Source organism: Poeciliopsis prolifica, unplaced genomic scaffold (genome assembly GCF_027474105.1).
Source record: "Poeciliopsis prolifica strain line A6 unplaced genomic scaffold, Auburn_PproV2 SCAFFOLD046, whole genome shotgun sequence".
NCBI classification, from domain to species: Eukaryota; Metazoa; Chordata; class Actinopteri; order Cyprinodontiformes; family Poeciliidae; genus Poeciliopsis; species Poeciliopsis prolifica.
The window spans coordinates 2,386,349-2,400,275 of record NW_026562421.1 but is presented as its reverse complement, the minus strand read 5'-3'; the positions used below and the strand labels follow the sequence as shown (position 1 = coordinate 2,400,275).

General features: G+C 35.4%; 1 protein-coding gene across 1 annotated transcript; it reads right to left on the bottom strand.

Moving 5' to 3' along the window:
• Positions 1–1,942: 1,942 nt before the first annotated feature.
• On the bottom strand, positions 1,943–5,745 carry fitm2 (fat storage inducing transmembrane protein 2). The gene is made up of 2 exons (XM_055056841.1): positions 4,840–5,745; positions 1,943–4,274 (listed from the first exon to the last, which is right to left on the bottom strand). Exons 1-2 carry the CDS (start codon positions 5,010–5,012, stop codon positions 3,680–3,682), a joined length of 768 nt encoding a protein of 255 aa, XP_054912816.1. The 5' UTR covers positions 5,013–5,745; the 3' UTR covers positions 1,943–3,679.
• Positions 5,746–13,927: the final 8,182 nt, after the last annotated feature.

Sequence of the window (13,927 nt, the reverse complement as noted above, 5' to 3'; positions counted from 1 at the left end):
TTTCACGCTAACAGACTGTAGCTTTACTGAGCCTCATAGTGACAACTCTGCCCTCTTCTAATCCACAGAATAGTGATTTTTCCAAAAATATAAATGCAATTACTCTAATGTTAGCTCACAAAATACCACACAGACATTGTTAAATTGGTTTATTTTCAACTGCACAGGCTACACAGCACATGTCGGGTCATTGTCACAAACTTTGGGTGTTTCAAACGTTACACTTAGCTTTTACGATTATTAAAGTTTAAGTTCTGCATCTGTGGCACCAAATGTTGAATTAGGTTTAGGGTGTGTGTGTTTCATTGCATGGGTCCTGTTTAATGTTTTATGCTGTGATGGGGTGGTCACTTTGTGTTGACAAGAGGTAGCGGTAACATTTAAAGCACCTGCACTGTTCAGTGTCCAACTGGTCGTCCTCAGCAATACCAAGCAAGTGAAATTACGTTTAATTGCTGCTGTTTGTATAACGCTGTATTTGGGCCAGGAAATGAAAAAAGGAGAAAATTTTCATCAAACAACTCAGATATTTTGAAATTAATCCAAGAAATTTTCAAGAAAAAACTGAAAGTAAAAATTTTAGACTTTTTTTTATCTCAGAAATATCTTGTTTGATTAAAATGTTTCTAGAGAAAACAAAGAAATGTTTGAGCTCCAAAAGTATATCAGACAAATTTGTGAGATTAATCATTAGTTGTTCTCAAACTTTCTGAGTTTCTTGCAAATTTTAAACATTTTGAGCTCAAATTTTCTTTTTCTTTTTTTTTTTTACAGAAAATTCTTCAAATTGATTTCAGGATCTCATATTTCTCTTCTCACAAATGTTTTACTTTTGGAGCTCAGAATTATTTTTTTCAAGAACAATTCTGAGGTTAATCTCAAAATTTCAGATTTTTTCTCTCAATTTTTAATGTTTGGATCTCAAAAATTTCTTTTGTTTTTCTGGAAAGTTTATCAAATTCATCTCAAAATTTCTGAATTTTGTCTTGCAAGTTTTCACCTTTTGGAGCCCAGAAATCTCCACCTTTTATTCCAGACAATTTCTTAATCTCAAAATCTGTTTTTTGGCAGAAATTTACTCTCCTTTTCTTCTATCTGCTGCCCCGAACATGCTGTCGTATGTTTGGTATCAACCTCTTTTTGCCGGATGCAATGTGTTTCCAAATAGATTTGTTCTTGTAGAAATTGCTTATCTATGCCAACACACCGAAGTTATGAATGAGATGAAGATTGTTTCCCTTTTTGCAAGCCTTGCAAATATTTGTACTTTCCGCTGTAAGTTGCAACTGTTTCCATTTTTTTTAACTCTCCATACTTCTGTATGAGTCCACTCCCAAACTAATGTTTTATGTTTTCATGGACTATTTAGGCACAGAAATGTAAGTTGGGAGTGTAAATCAGTGCATCTGCATCCATTCAGTCAGGTTGTAGTAACCCAGTGTTTTACACAAAACGGTTTTATTTGTATTTCAGAACTGACAGAAAGAAGCTTTTTTTAGTTCAAAATGAGTGGCAAATGTGTACAAACTATTGTAAACAAAACTGCCTGCTGACATTTGTCATGTAATATTTTAACACTCAGATTTTTTTGAGTGACTATAAAAATGGGAGATGATGCTGAGGATGGAGACACATTGTGAAAAGTCATAACCAGCCAATCATTGTGTTCACTTGACCAACTGTCGTCATTGCAAGCACACGCCGCAGCACCACTGGTTGTTTTTATTTGCAGTAAAGGTTCCTAACGGGTTGGACCAGAAATCCCAGCTGTGGCCATTACATCTCACCATATTGTTTTCATTTTTATTTATTTTTTTAATGTTTCTATTTGTGTTAATATGCATTTATTTATGGTGCTTTTTATGATGTTTGTTCATAAGCCTTAATTTATTCAGTTGCCATCAATGACAAATAAATAATGGAAAATGGAATCAAAAGAAACTGGTTTTTATTTTTGTTTTTTTATTTCAATAAAATTGACACCTAGAAACTACAGTTACACTAACAGAAGCTTAAAAACAGAAATGAGTACAGGAAATACATTTTGTTCCCCGTTTTCTTAAACATAAATTTTAAAGAAGACAAATGACAATCGGATACGCAGCACCCTGAAACTCTGTGTCAACACTTGGTTTCCTCTGAAAAATTAAATATGTTAAAATTAACCAACTTATTTATGGCAAAGTGGCTTATAATGGCAGCTGTCATACAAATACACAAACAAAAAAATATTTAAACAGGAGAGAGCAGGCATGGACTAACAGTGATTTCCAAACTCAAAGATTTGAAAAAAATTAAATTAGGGGTTTAGAAATTATTTAATAAAATGATCAAAAATATTTAAAATCCACTAGTACCAGATTTTGTTTACTACAATTATTAGATACAATTAAAACAGCATGATTATTTGATATAAAAATTTTATTTATATTTTCTATTATATCAAATAAACATGCTGTTTTAATTGTATCTAATAATTGTAGTAAACAAAATCTAATTGAATATTCTGAATATGAAATTGAAAAAAATTAATATGGCTGCTGCATCTTTTTTTTTCTTCTCACAAAACATCATTAGTGTTTTTATTCATGAGGTGCAGACGAATCATTTAAACTTCATTTGGAAAATTTGAATACCTGATAATATTTCAAACCTTTAGGTTTAGCTTAACAGAATAAAAACATGCTGCAGCTTCATTAGAAATGCTTCTATTCTTTCTGTGCTGCAATTATTTTGTGTTTTAGAAACTAGCAGCCAATGGGATAAACACGTGCTGAAAACATGAGGTAAGTACAAATAAATGTAGTAAAAATAAATAACATGCACTTTAAAGAAATACTTTTTTGGGCAGCATCATTGTAGGCATTTAGAGGCACATATTGTTACTTTTCTGCCTTTTTAAGCCAAGTTCTGGGGGAGGTTTGAATACTTTGTTACACACATCTTTAAAATGACATTATTTGTGATTAAACATAGGAAAAGCAGCTAAATTAAATTCTGTTTGTAAAATTATCAAGGTAGCTTTCAACATTCAGCATCAGTGGTAAAGAACCTTAAATGATGGCATTTTTAAAACAAATGCAGACAAACGGTAGTGTGTGCAACAAATTAAGCTGCGCTGTATTTAAATAATGTTTTTTATTAAAATGTTGTCTTCTCAAATATTTTCCCATTCATTTAATTCATGGCACATTTTCAAATAATTTCAAAACCGATTCCCCTAAATGAGGTGAACTAAATTTAAAAACCAAGTAAATGAAAACATGCAGGTGTTTCTGACACAGTGAAGTGTTCTTCTTTAACTGTATCTTTATTCAGTACAAACTCTTAACCTCTGACCTGGAGAGTCAACACTTTTGACAGACTATTTCTCTTAAAACATGGGAAAAATGTCATGTTATAATGAAATAATCTGCAAATGGAACGATAACCTTTTCATAAATATAAAGGAAATATCAACTTACAACAAGCTCCTGTTTCTTGTAAGTTATTTCCAGTGCACTAGGATATTTGCATTAGAAACTGGACCAAAATCCTTGACAAGATTTTGTGCTTTCAAACAAAGCAGCCTTCCTATCAGGATGCAACAACTTAACACGTCTTCAAGTTTCACGTCCAGCTTGGACCCGGATAAAAATAACCTACGGTTTAATGAAGCTTGTAAAATCAGCGGTTTGCCTCAGGCGAGCTCCTTCTGTTCTTTCTGATGGTGCTGCAACGGCAGGCCCGGTGAGAAAGACTTCTGGTACCAGTACCGGTACGTCAGGAACCACCCCAGCAGACCACATGCGGTCCCCAGCAGCTTGTCCTGCGGGCTGTGAAAGTAAACAGAGGTGCAGGCGAACATCCACACCCACGTCGCCACTATCAGATTCAAGGCCACGTACAGAAGGTTGAGCAGCGTTCTGTGCAGCCCGCCCGTCTTCAGCACCGTCATGATGGACGTTTCCTCCATGATGAGCAGGGAGGAGTAACTGAGGATGAACGAGTGCCCCGAGATGTCGTGGCCCTGCCAGTGGAAGCCGGCCCGTCTACAGGCGGCTTTCGAAGTGAACGTGTTAGCGATGGAAGCAGTTTTGCTTTCAAAGCATGAGCCAGTCACATCCTCGATGTAGAGGAAGGTCCCGGTGCAGACGTACCACACGGCTGTTGCTACGGCTAATGCCAGTAGGCGTTTGAGCAGGGCGGAGCGGCTCTGGTTGGCGAAGCTGGAGAAAAGGAGGAAAGGTGAGAGCAGCAGCAGCGTCCATCCCCAGGAGACTTTGACGAAATACCTGCAAAGCAAAACAAATCATGGAAGTTTACACGCATTTATGTTTTTCCCTAACCTTCAGAATCACGTAGACAATTACAAAGTCGTCCTTCAACCTCCTGAAGAACATTTCCAGAAAAATGAGGAAACTCATCCTTTTGTTTATCTCACCCAGAAACAAAACTGGAGAAGCAGGATTCAAACTGCAAAACAGCCAACACACTTATTTATTTTAATCAAAGCTAAAACTTTACCTGTTTAGATTTGCTTTTGAACCGTAATAAATGGACTTGACAAAATGTAATGTCTCTTAGTAGTTTTCACATCTGTTTACTAAATGATATGTTTCTGTTTTCATGACGAACTGACGTGTTGCTGAAATGCTCTATGCAACCAAATGCTAATAAACTATTTAATCTGAACATAAACTCGGATGTTTTCATGACCTACTTCCTCCTTCTGACGCTACATCACTGAAAGATAAAGTAAGGATAAATGACTGTTGTATTCTGTCAGTTTAAACATCACCAGCAGGTGGGGAGTTTTAAACGTCTGAATGACGCAATTCTCACAAGGACCGGACTTACAAGTTGACGAAGTTCTTGCTGCTGCTGAAATAGGACTGCGGAACCAAGTCCAGTTCCTTCAGAATAGATCCGAGGAAAGAAATGAATAAAAATAACAAGGGAAAACTCTGCCTGACCGCCGGTATCCTCCATACTGACACCAACAGCTCTACAATGACATCCATGGCCGCCATGTTGACGTCTCTGATCTGACTGCGTACGCAGGGCTGAAGTCTGACTGACGTCACCGGCAACTCAGCCAATCGCGCTTCTCCTTCTTCATAGATTTTACTGGCAGTTGGCAAACGGCTTCAAAACTGCATTAGCGCCATCTTCTGAGGTGGAGTAAAAAGAAAACAAAACCCTCCAACCTACATTCAACTAAAACGTTCTGACTTTACAAGAAGTGAAAAAAATGTAGTACTTAAAACGTGACTAGAATCGAAACAAAGTAATTCAGGTAACTTAATCTTCACTCTTTGCTCTTAAAACCCACGCAGAAGAATATGTTGACCTGTCTCTTGCAATCTCACTCATGCAGTCCATTGCTTTTCTTTTCTGTTCAGACTTGTATGAACAAACCTCAGTCTTTATAAAATGTATTTCCTCTTTCTCCTTCCTGTTTCTGTCATCTTACACACCGTTTTCCTGATCTTTATTCCTGTCATTTTCTTGAATTTCTTGCTTCACTGTAGATTTTGTTCTTCTGTTTTGCTGTATTAGATATCGCACAATTTCTCTCTTTGTGGCTTCTTTAACGTAGTTTTCTGCAAGTTCACAACTCCTACAAGTCGGGATCTAAGATAATCTTACTATCTTGACAGGTCTGGAAATCTGTGGAATATTATTGATTATTTTCAAAATAAAAGTCTAAGATGCTTTCCTCCCTAATATTAAACATCTGTATTTCTGTATGTGGTTGTTTTCCTGCACTGAAAGAAAGCTTAAAAGCAAAATCCACATCGCCACCTAGTGTACAGATTTGAACACTACATGGCATTTTTTAAAACAAATGTGCATTTTTTTTCTCAAACAGGTGAACATTTGAATAAGGACAAAAAATGCATTAAGATTAACAGCAAAACAATAATTTTTATACTGAATGCAGAAATTCCATTTGAATTGTGTGAAACTTTGCTTTTTACTTTTAATTTAAAATGATTAACATATAATCTGAAGAATTATGAAAACAGTTTTGTACATGTTCTATAATTATGGCATGCATAAAAATATTTAATTAATCATTCATTTAGTACCTCTGGGCATTTCAGACCCTCAATAGCATAATAGCGATTGCTTTATAGAATAGATAGAATATTTGTTCAAATTGAACCCATAAGCAGAAATACAATAATGTTTCATTTCATTTTCTTCTTCTGAGTTTATTATTGCTTGATTATATCACTTTAAAATTCCTCTAAGCAGTACCACCAAATTTGTTTTACATTAATGTTTATTAATCTTTATTAATGACATTAATAACATCTCTACAAGAAAATAAAAACTACTTTTTTGAGCAAAGTTTAAAAATTGTCAAACTAAACCATAAAAGAGTCCAGTTTAGTTCTGCAACAAGATAAATACTTGATAAAACTGTCAGTGCAGACATTTGTCACTTTCTACATGATGGATTTAAATCAACTTTCAGAAATAGATATTTTATTTCAGCGCACAATGTAGGTGTTTGTTGTAATTTGTTATTCTCCTCACTTTCCAGAGAAGATGCAGCTCAATACAGAGGAGTTTTATTAATCAGTCATTCTGCAGCGTTTTGCATCAGACAGACTGTGAGAGTGGCCATCTGCAGCAAAACTGTCTGGTGTCGGCAGTCAGGCTAAAATATCTCAGAGTGCAGAGAAATAAATTAACCCAATCTGCAAAAAAAAGATCATTTATAGTTTTGTCATACTTTTAGTTGATGTTTAGTTTGGGTTTCTCAGCTTCAGCCTTCCTGGGATCTGACTTGATGACGTTGAGGTTAAGTCTCTGTGTGAGAACCGCACCAGTTGCTGCAGAACGCCCTGTTCCTCTTCTGGCTGCCTTACAGGCCTTGTGAACATTGGATACAGGTTGCAATAAGTTCACAATGCTTTTTATGATATTCATTTTAAAAAATCCCTCACTGGAAATAAACACAATATTTCCATCAGCTTTGCCTTTTAAAAATTGACATTTTAAAGGCCTGGATTCAGTTTATAGACATAAAGAGCAACTTAAATATTCACTCATATTGTAAATATTTATTCAATTACATTTACTTGAGTGACGTTTTTTTTTTCAAAGGATGTACTTTTAGGAGTATTTTTTTTACCAAGCTGAGAAACTAATACTTTTACTTGAGTGAACTTAGTTTTAAGTTTCTTACTTCTTCTGACTCCTTTTCAAGCATGTTAAGATTATTGTAGTATAAAATGTCTTTTATATTCCTTGTTCATGTGTGTGAATTTATACTTCTATCATGTTTGAAATAAATAAAAATCCTTCGTCCTTAAAATACCAAATTCCCATTTGACATTTACTGATTCATACAAACCAGAGCCATCATCAAGATACAAATGCAAAACGAAACAAATAAATAAATAAATAAAATAATACATACAGTCATAAATAATTAATAAATTGTGAAAAGAATTGGACCAAAATTCCTCCCTAGTAACAAAGTGGATGTGTTCACACATGTATTCTACAGTTTGTGCTGCGAGCCATTGAACGATGAATTATGTGTTGCTATATAAAACTCTAGCAGTGACAGTAGGAAATACAGCTGCGGCTTTACAACATTCAGCAGTGCGTGTTTACCTTTCACACAAACGCTCGCTCACGTTTCAGAGGGAAACTGGTGGGAGAAACTAATATTCAATTCTGAGAAGAACCAGAACTCAATACCTTGACAGAGGATCAAAGATGGAGGCACATCACTTTGAATGATGTGTCTTTCTGAATTAGGTTAGCGTAACAAGTTGAGACAGTAATCATGGCAACAGCGTGAGGGGGAAAGCATCACCTGATGAATGTTTCACACAAACATTGCTGTTGATTCTTCTGACTGCAGTGAGCAAATACTATTTTTAACAAACCAAAAGACGAGTTTTAATTAGAAAAGTAAAAGTTTTTGCCAAACAAAAACTGAATGTGAGACGAGCTTCTGATTGTAACTTCAGTTTGACAAGTGAAATATTTTCGTTTCGTTGTGCGCGTTACTCCCACGCTAAAATAATATAATTTATTCTTCTGTGTGTGTCTGACTGGCCATTAATTAAGTCATAAATCAGTGATGATTCACAGCATCCTGCAGGCAGGTGATATGATGTTGGCAAGTCGTGTTTGTTCAATGCTGCTGCAGGAAATTTTCTGGCCTGCATTTCAGCTCATTACGTCTCCTGATTTACCCATCGGAGACTTTCTCCGCCATAAAACGAGACACTAATGCAGCTTTTATGGTCAGAAAAGAGGGGAGTATTAGTTATGCTCGTAATTTGTGAGCACAAACAGGAAGCATCTGAAAACCAGAATGTCCTCAAAACATGTTAACACACATTTTCTCAATTTTCTTTGGGATTTGAAGTAAGAATTCAAGACAAGCTAAAGGAAAGGCGGTTTTATGCATTTTGAAACCTCAGTCTTCACTTATTGCTGCAGATGCTCTACTTGATTTAGGTCTGAACTTTAACTAGGCCAGTCTAAACCATTCTAATACAGCAGCTCTTGCAGTTGCATCATTTTCAATTCTTTTAAAGCATCTAACATGTTTTAGCTTCATCCATTTTCACTGTTTCTACAAAGTAAAAACAGGACCATGGCATCACACTGCCACCACCATGTTTTACAATGGTGATGGTGTGTTTAGGGCGATGTGAAGTGTTAGTTTTCCATCAACAAATGAATAAATAAAATAATTTTGGTCTCATCCAACTGCAACACTTTCTTTTACATGACTGAAGTAAACCTTAGATGTGACTTCTGATGGTTTTCTTTCCAGCAGCTGCTTTGTTTTTTTGTCATAATTGATGGATTTGTGGAGTCATGACTAATACTTGTCCTGTTTACAGATTTTTCCACCTGAGCAGCGGATCTCTGCAGCTCACGAAGAGCTAATAAGGGTTGGGACATATTTGTTCAATTTCCAGATGATGGATTAAACTGAGATTTAAAGCCTTAAATGTTGTTTTATGACCTAAACCTGAGCTATCTGCTGTGTTTCCTCATTAATATTCCCTAAAAAAAACCTCTGAGGCCTTCATGGAGTAGCTGTAAATACTCAGATTAAGTTGAACTTAATGTTTTTTTTAAATATTTGAATCTGAAAAGCAGCGTTATTTAGTATTATCGGAATGAAGAGAACTGAATAAATATGCATGCACACTTCATTTTTTAATTTTTACATAATTTTGCTCTACATTGTTACCCACTGTCATATAAATTCACTGTGAAATTCATGAAAGATATTGGTTCAAACGTGATGAATTCAGAAAAACTGAAAATGTGTACACAAGACCCAACTGTGAAAAAAAAAAAATAAATAAATAAAATGGACACTAAATTATTCAACAGCCATTTGTTCTCATTCTCAGTCATTTTAAAATAAAATTTGTAGCAATGAAAGTATTTATTTCATAACAGAGAATGAGTCAAATAGCAAACTGTCTATCTATCGCTTGTAACATCTTTAGTTAGCTTAGCATAAAGAACTAAACAATTTGAACTCCTTCAGTTTTAAACAGGTTTTAAACTCTAATTAAAAACCAAACCAAATTACATAAATGTGAAAAGATGTCAAATGAATGCAGAAAAAACAGCAATATTTTTGTTTGTCAGTGTTTTATCAGAACTATTAGACTATCCTGCTTTAGATTTTTAACTTTCGCTTTCATCCGCTTGGGTCTTAAACTCCAGCAGCTGAGCAGTAAATCACTTTTCCCCATCAGTCAAACCAAAGTCAACAACATCACCCACCACTTGCTCTGAGTGCTGCCACCCTCTGCAAATCCTCCACTCCCCTCCGCCTTTCCCCACCCAGTTTCTCTGCTGTTTTACTTCAGACTCTGAGTCGTCTCCCATCCCTCTTTCCAAATCTTATTCTGCAGAAACGAGTGTTTATTAGATGACAGAGAAAAAGAGAGAGAGAGAAAGCACATCATAACTTTTTTTTCCTTTTCTATTTGAGTTTCTATCATCATGTTGCTATAGTTACAGAGCTGCTATATGGATTGGTGTCCATAAGAGCCTGGTTACTGTTTAACCTCCCCACCCACATTTGCCCAGATTAGGAAAATCAATAAGATAACAGCAGCGACGCCGGCCTTACCTTGCACTAACGACACCCTTCTCATACTACGGCACGTTTGGGCCAAACTCACACATTTTTTACATCTCATACTATAAAGAAGGACAAAGCTGGATCTTTACATATTTATGCTCCAGAGGAAATAAATGACGACATGGTCAATGTAAACACTCAAGTCAGTTCAAGTATGGAACCTCCATTTGGTGAGTGCCCACTTTCTGTTTACATGCTTTGTGAAAAGGAACAAAAATGTGTTTTTCTTTGTTTTGGGATTGTTCAGTTGTTTCCGTTGTGGCTGTCATTTTTTTCTTTGTTTCTTGGCTCTGAGAAAATTCATAAATATGTCCGCCATATGTGGCTGGCTTTTTCACACGGCTGGAATCCAGGAGGTGTGTCAGAGACATGGAGGTTGTTAAAAATGAAAGGCAATGGGAGAGCGAGACGGTCACGACGGTTTCAGAGATGATGAAACAGAGAGAAAGAAAGAGAAAGTTTAAACAGATCCTGATCATCTTTCCTGCCTTTTCTCATTTTCTCAGCGTTGATGACATTGTTCCAGTGAAACTTTGCAGTTTCAGTTGGTGAGAGTGTTAGTTGCCCACCTGTGGTCATTCATTCACTGATTTGCATGTTACAGTGGGATGTAGAGATGCAAATCGGTGCATTTTCATAAAAACCTTTGCGAAAATAAAGGGGGCACAGAAAGCTGATTTATTTCTGAATGTGGGATTCTGTAACTGATGCCAAATTATATTTATTTCACATTAACACCAGCCAATAGTCTCTACAATCTCCAAATCCGTTTAAACATTCACTGGCATGTGGGGAAATATGCAAAATCTCATTTTAACAAGAAATCTGAGACAGTTGTGTGCATTCTCACTTCTTAAAACTGTTTTTATTTGTTATTATTACTCAATTATACTTCCAATAATCTGAGTTTAACATAAAATTGTTCAGGTTTAAACATTCCTAAAGAGTTATGAAGTTTGAAATAATGCCACACTGCTGGATCAGTACAGCAGAACCTTCACATAATCTTACCGTGTGGCTGCAAAGTTATTGCTAGCAGTTATTTGGCGTAATTAGAGGCAACCAGAAATAACAGAAAATCATCAGATATTAATGAAGAAACTAAAATATGAGTTAGAAACAAAAGAATATTAAAATGCGAGATGGGAGAATTGTTTCCAAGGCAACAAACAATAATTCATGTTGCCACTATATGACTTTTACAGCAATAAAAGCAATAACTGAGAGTTACGATGGATCAGAAGATATAGAGTACAACTAAAAATAATTTAATGAAAGTTCTAAATTATTTTGTAACTTATCTTAGAAAGTGGAACTCAGTGAATTTATCATCCAGATCCACAGAGTGAAATGTTTTATAAAATTTGAATATTACATTTTTAAAAAATTTAAGGATGATGAGGAGTGTGTTCATTTCCATGCCCTCTATACTTGGTTGGGGCTCCTTTTGCATGAATTACTGCATCAATGCGGCATGTCATGGAGGCAGTCGGCCCGCGGAAATGCTGAGATGTAATGGAAGCCCAGGTTATTTTATAGTGGACTTCAGGTCGTCTGAATTACATCATCTTCCTCTTGACAATACCAGATTATTTCTTCAAGTGTCATGGATTCTGTGCCTCTCCACTTTTAATCCAGTCTCTGAAATGGGAGACCTATTCTATAGGTCTGGAAACACTGGTTTCCAGATTAAATGGCTTTATCAGAAAAGAAGATTTTGGACCACAGAGATATTTAATCCTATTTAATTATAAACAGACATACCAAAATGGCTGCAAACAGCAATAAAACAACTGTACATATTTGAAAAGCATTAGTAGAGCCTCCAGCACAACCAACATAAACACAGCAAGTTTCTTCTGGATGATGAAGAAGAAAAACTCTTGTCTTTTCCAGCAGCCGTTGTACAGCAGTAAAACCTCTTCACCAAATTTCCTGGAGCTCTGTTTGGGTTGCTAGGTAATGACGCAGTTCCTTCTGATTTGTGACGTTTCATTCAGAATGTTTTGGTAACGGCTCATTTTCCAGACACCAAAAAGTACAAACTTATTACCAAAAACAGCCTGGATTTTGTACAAAAGTGTGCAATATGTAATTTTTTTTATAGCATATCCCCTTTAAAAAACTCTGTTTCTGCCACAGTTAGTCTGTTTTATTCACCCCAAACATGACAGCATCATTTTAGGGTTATGTGATTAATCTTAATCATTTTTAAAAAACAGTAAAATTTGCTTCTTTGCTGTTGAGAAGAAGAAGTAGTTAGGATTCAGGCGCCTCCAAGAGAAACTCGCTTTGCAAAAGGAAACACGAAGACCACTAACCCAGAGACTCCAGTTTATTTTGACCAGTAAACAAACAAATATACATTTTTCAGACAGCCAAAATGCTAAATCCAGTTTTAATTCTCTCTCACGGAAACAGACTATTTATTACACTTGAAGAAATGGTTAAAACAACTGAATTTGTTAGATAAATGTATAAAAAAGGAAGAGACGCTGATCTGAAGAGTGAGAAAATTAGATGTTTAGAAATTAGTTGTGTCATATAAACTAAAATGAAATGTTTTAGAGTGCAGCAGCAACATTTTCTGGAAGGATTTGTGTACAGTTTACTGAATGCTGGTCAAATCCTCCAAAACCAGGACGTTTATATTACAAATGCATTCTTTGGCAGCTGTGGGCTTTAAGCTCCTTCTGGCCCAGAGTCACTGGAATTTCTTTCTCTCAACTCGTCGAAACACAGATTTTATTTCACTTTATAAATAAACACTTTCTTTATAAAGAAAGTGTTTTCTTTCTTTATAAAGAAAGAAAACAGTTTACATTTACTTTTTCTTGAGAAAAAGTACTCACGGTCACAGATTTCTTATGATTTTGCGATTTTTTTTTTGTCGCATTCATTCATTTCATATCATCAAACTCATTTTTGTATTTTGCCAAGTTTATCTGGGTGAATATTAAAACTTGCATGACTATTTGCTGCATAATCGGAGAAAAGGAATCCAAACCAATTGACCCAGTGTGGGAAAGCAGTCGGCCCCAAATCATAATAACTGTTCAGGTTTCTTAGGTTTCGACAACCTATTTAAAGTCATGGCTCAGCATTTCAATCAGACCTCAGTCTGGACTTTGACAGGGCCATTCCAACACATTCATTTAGTTGTTTTTTTTTAGTTTGATTTGCTGATTTTACGATCTGAATTAAAATTCTCATAATAATTCTCAGCTGTTTTATAACACGTATTATTTGCTTATGTCAAGCAGGTCAATATAAGCCATGCGGATAAATGCTAATGTGTGAGTGTTAACTGTGATTAAATGCACTAAAGCAACCAAGAAACACTGTGAAACAAGAAATAATCAAATTCTGCAATACTTCTTTGTTCCACCGTTTTTTAGAGTAACAGACTAAGCTGCTGTTAAAGGCTGAATATTGAATAATTTATCATGACTTATTACAGTTTAGGATTGCTTTACAGTAATTTTGTGTAAAATCAATATTTGCCATGTTTTGTTTTTGTCTACAACAGTAAAATAGCACTTCCTGTTTATGCTATAGGTTAGTCATTCTAAATGTGGCTGAATAAATTCAACTCAGCTTTCCAGAAATGTGCATAATCAAAATAAATTCATGATTTAGCACAAATTGACATATAAATTTTAAGCAAGGTTACCCTTTTCTCCTTAACAATTGACATGATCATCTGGAAACTGTAATCTTGGGTTTTAATTTACTCCTCTGATCTGATATTGATATCAGAAGATACAGGTAATTTTTAACAATTTTTAGCGA